At 54.4% G+C, this 4,441-nt stretch overlaps 2 protein-coding genes across 2 annotated transcripts in view; one reads left to right on the forward strand and one right to left on the reverse strand.

Annotated features, from left to right (window-relative positions):
• Positions 1-577, forward strand: part of ENH_00003890 (Pol polyprotein, related) — a gene marked incomplete at both ends in the record, with an annotated part of 856 nt that extends 279 nt beyond the window's left edge. Inside the window, one exon of the mRNA XM_013583996.1 lies at positions 22-577. Coding sequence (XP_013439450.1) covers positions 22-577 — 556 coding nt within the window. The remainder of the gene's footprint in view (positions 1-21) is intronic.
• Positions 578-3,042: 2,465 nt separating this feature from the next.
• Positions 3,043-4,260, reverse strand: ENH_00003900 (Probable ribosome biogenesis protein TSR3, related; the record flags this gene model as incomplete). Its single annotated transcript, XM_013583997.1, has 3 exons — positions 3,043-3,290; positions 3,877-3,984; positions 4,175-4,260. Coding segments are annotated over 3 exons (442 nt in total), but the record flags the coding sequence as incomplete, so codon positions are not given.
• Positions 4,261-4,441: the final 181 nt, after the last annotated feature.

Raw genomic sequence — 4,441 nt, forward strand, 5'->3', positions numbered from 1 at the left:
ATTCCGGCAGCTCTGCGACAGAGCACAGAGCCACATTCTGAAGGCGAAATGGCAGCAAAAGTACTACGCAGACACAAAGCGTCGAGCAGTGGAGTATGCAGTGGGAGACAAGTTCTGGCTCAGTAGCAAGCACTTACCGCCTTTTAACTGCTGCCCTAAGTTCGAGACACGCTACGGCGGACCGTTCGAAGTCATCGAACGCATAGGAACTGTCGCTGACCGTCTCGCTCTGCCTCCCACCTATGAATGCCATAACGTTTTCCACGTTTCGCAGCTAGTTCCCCACCGCCCCCGCCCTCCCGCTTTGGCTCCCTCGGCAGCCGACGCCGCCTGGCCTCCTATCCACGATGCAGCAGGCAATCCCACAGCGGAATACGAAGTCGACTATATTATGGACAAACGCGGCTTTGGAGATGCAGCCCAGTACCTTGTGAAGTGGCGCGGGGCCCATGAAGATCACGCCACATGGGAGCCAGCTCATCACCTTACTGGCTGTCCAGCTTTGCTTCGCGCTTGGTGCCGCCGCCAACGAAGACGTCTTCAAATTCGAAACAACTTGGGTCCTTCCGAAGCGTAGACGTACGGCTCCGCCACGCTCCAGCTCCTACAGCATGAGCACCCCTTCAATGAGGACAGGAGAGGGAGCGCTGCGCAACGCGCGCGCTCACCACGTCAGCTTTAGAAGAGCACAGAGATTGCAAAAGCAAAAATAATGCGTTTGGGACAGGTCTCTTCAGTCCGGCAAGGGGGGAAGTTGTAGTGCTGAGGCACTACAATGGGGCTGGCTAGTGTCCTAGAGATGATAGCTAGCCAGCGACCTGCAAAGGGCCGCGACACTGGAGGGGGACAGAACCCTCCCTATACATGAAAAAATAAGAAAAACCGTTAGTCAGTCCTAATGAAAACGTGAAATGTGCGGATATCGTGTGGAGACTGTTGTAGTGCTGAGGCACTACAATGGGGCTGGCTAGTGTCCTAGAGATGATAGCTAGCCAGCGACCTGCAAAGGGCCGCGACACTGGAGGGGGACAGAACCCTCCCTATACATGAAAAAATAAGAAAAACCGTTAGTTAGTCCTAATGAAAACGTGAAATGTGCGGATATCGTGTGGAGACTGGGGCTGGCGATAGCGCCGGCACCAATGCGGACCTCCACCCCTAGGGTCTAGGGGGTAAGCTCCGAGAAGGGAGCGAATCGAAGAAAGAGATTAGAGACACTTTTTGAATTGTCGTATTTCGACGGAACCGTGAAATGGGGCTATACTAGGTGTAGTATGTAGACCTGTAGAGGGGCAGGAAACAGCGTAGTCGCAGCAGTAGGCGCAGCGCACTACACAGTGTGGGCAAGACCCACGTGTGTAAGAGGCGCAGGCACCGGCAGCCGGCGCCCGCCTACAGGTTGAAATGAGTATTTAAAACACATAAAAATCATATTTAGAAGCGAAAAAAAATCAATTAAAACTAAGCAGTTACCAGCTAGAGGCCTCTAAGTGAGGCTGGGGCCTTCCCTGAAGCCTTCCCTGTTATCTACATGAGGCTGCACCACGCAAAAGCTGCAGCTTGATAAGCCGTAAGCTGCTGCAGCAAATTATTACTTTACATTTGCTGCAGCTTTTAGTTTTACATTTTATTGAAGCTGGCTTTTAAAAGGATTGCAAGGCGGGCATTGCATGCAAAAGAATCCCTTGAAGAAGAGAAGCAAAAGTGCAAAAGAAAGACAGACACACATAGAGCAAGGAATAAATAGAGGCAAAGACATAGTTAAAGAGAGGCTGCAGCAAAAGGCCACGGCTAGAAAGACAACCAGAGGGGGAAACGAGGGAGTCTCTCTTGTTGCGGCAGCAGCTGTGCTGCTGCTGCTGCTGCATTCTGCTTGACGACGCAGCAGCAGCATTCATTGTACCTTTCTGCTACGGTTGCAGCTGCATCTTCCCCCTCCCCTCTGCTGCAGCAGCAGACGCCCACGTCTCTGCTGCAGCAGCAGACGCCCACGTCCCAGTCTTTCCACAGGGCCCGCTGCAGCATAGCAGAACAGCCCCAGCCACCATCTTTTGCTGCTGCTGCTGCTGCTGCTGCATCTCCTGGCATTTCCACTAAAGATTTCCTGAGCTTCTTTCCGTCCGGTTGCCGTCTGCTTCCCTGGGTCTAAATGGCAGTCTGCAGGTGCTGCTGCTGCTGCTACTTCTGCTGCTGCTGCTGCTGCTACCTTCTTGCCATTTAAAGAAGTTGCTGCACTTCCCCTCAAGCATCTCTTGCATGCGCCTACTATATATGGGGGGCAATTCGCTGCTGGGGCTGCCAGAGGCTCTGAGGCTCCAGGGGGAAGTTTACAATTCTAAAAAGATAAATTATAGCATTTGAGGCCTTTCAAAGTTTATTTAAAAGCTAAGAGGCCAATGAAGTGCAGCAAAACAGCCCACAGGCTGCACAGGTTTGCTGCTGACAGCATCAAGGTGCTGCATGCACGGGGCTTTTTGCTGCCGCAGCAGTGCCATTGCTGCTGCAGCGCAGCAGCAGCACTGCTGCCAGCTTGCTTTACCTCCAAGCTTTTGAGTATTCTTTTCGGGCGAATACACCAGCAGCAGCAGCGCTGCAGCAAATGTTTATGCTCTTTGTGGGCCTCAGCAAAAGGACCCGCAGCTGCATGCATGCGCTTTAGGGGCCCCATCTGGCCAAAGCCCCTGCTGCCAAGGAACCCCAAGGCAGCAGAACTCTTTTAAGAGGTCCCAATAAGCCTCTCAGAAGATCTTTTTCCTTTTCTTTTGAGGGTCCCCCCAAAGGCTTGTTGGGGCCCTGGTTGCCTCTTTTAGGGCCCCTTGGGGCCCCCTTCTGGGCCTCCTCGGGGCCCCTCTCAGGGCCACTCAAGAAACAGTGTTTCAGGCATCTTGGAAGCGCCCCGAGAGCCCCCAAGAAGGCCCCAGGGGAGCCCCAGGGGGGCCCCAGAGGGGCCTCCAGGGGGCCCCCAGGGGGCCCCCAGGGGAGCCCCAAGGGAGGCATGAGGGGCAGGAGAGTGTGCAGCAAGGTGGCGAGGGCGGTGCCCCGCTAGGTGTTTGCTTCTTCTGGGTCTAAGTCTGTGTAGACTGCGGAGTAGCCTTTTTGATTTGCTGCTTTGTCTTCTTCTTTTTGGACCTTTTTGGCGAGCATTTCGGCTTCCTGCTGCAGCTTGAGGGCCTTCATTTCAGCAGCAGAAGACACGCGAGTGTAGCGCTCCAAAAAGCTGCTGTTTAACTCCAAAAAGTGGGGGCCCCAAGTGAAACTCTGCAGCAGCAAATTTGCATGCCGCCGGTACCCTGCGGCGCACTCCGCAGCGTGTGGGGCCGAGCCTGGGGTGTACGTACACCCGAATCTGCACACCAGCTGCGGTGTATGTACAGCTGCCTACCAGCTGGGTGTACGTACACCTCAATTGGCCCACCAGCTGGGCTGTACGTACACCGGAATGTGTCTAGTAGCTGGGGTGTATATACACCGGAATCTGCCTACCAGCTGGGCTGTACGTACACCGGACTCTTATCTGCAGGCTGGGGTGTACGTACACCGGAGTGTGTCTACAAGCTGGGGTGTACGTACACCGGAGTCTGCTTGCGGGCTGGGGTGTACGTAACCCCAGCTCGCAAGCAACCTCCGCCGGAGAGACACGGGAAAAGCGCAGCAGCAAACGCAGCCCGTCCACACATGCTGCCAGCGAACTCCAAACCCTAAACCCTAAACCCTAACCCTAACCTCTGGAGGCAGCGCGACACACCCAAACGCTGGCAGAGGGAACACGGAAAGCCCACCCCAAACCCTAAACCCTAAACCCTGAACAAATGAAGCAGCTGGCGCCACAAAAGAAGCCAACAAACAGCAGCAACTCAAATTAAAAAATTAACAAACCTGCAATGTAATGAGCCCCCGGGAGGGCCTCCGCGCAGGTCAAGATGTTGGGAGCCCCGTAGTAGGTCGGATTGCCGCAGAGCAGCAGCGGCAGCACTCGCACGTTCTCTGAGAACCACAAACCCCTAAACCCTAAACCGTAAACCCTAAACCCTAAACCCTAAACCCTCACTTTTCACGAAATCAATGTGCTGCCCCCGCCTGCCTTCTAGCACTCTGTTCCAGCTGCAGTCCACCACTGCCAGCCCAACCCTCACCCTAAACCCTAAACCCTAAACCCTAAACCCTATACCCTCACTTCTCACGAAATCAATGTGCTGCGCCCGCCTGCCTTCTAGCACTCTGTTCCAGCTGCAGTCCACCACTGCCAGCCCAACCCTCACCCTAAACCCTAAACCCTAAACCCTAAACCCTAAACCCTAAACCCTAAACCCTCACTTTTCACGAAATCAATGTGCTGCGCCCGCCTGCCTTCTAGCAATCTGTTCCAGCTGCAGTCCACCACTGCCAGCCCAACCCTCACCCTAAACCCTAAACCCTAAACCCTAAACCCTAAACCCTATAC

Source organism: Eimeria necatrix, genomic scaffold (assembly GCF_000499385.1).
Source record: "Eimeria necatrix Houghton genomic scaffold, Enh_scaff1109, whole genome shotgun sequence".
Taxonomy (NCBI): domain Eukaryota; phylum Apicomplexa; class Conoidasida; order Eucoccidiorida; family Eimeriidae; genus Eimeria; species Eimeria necatrix.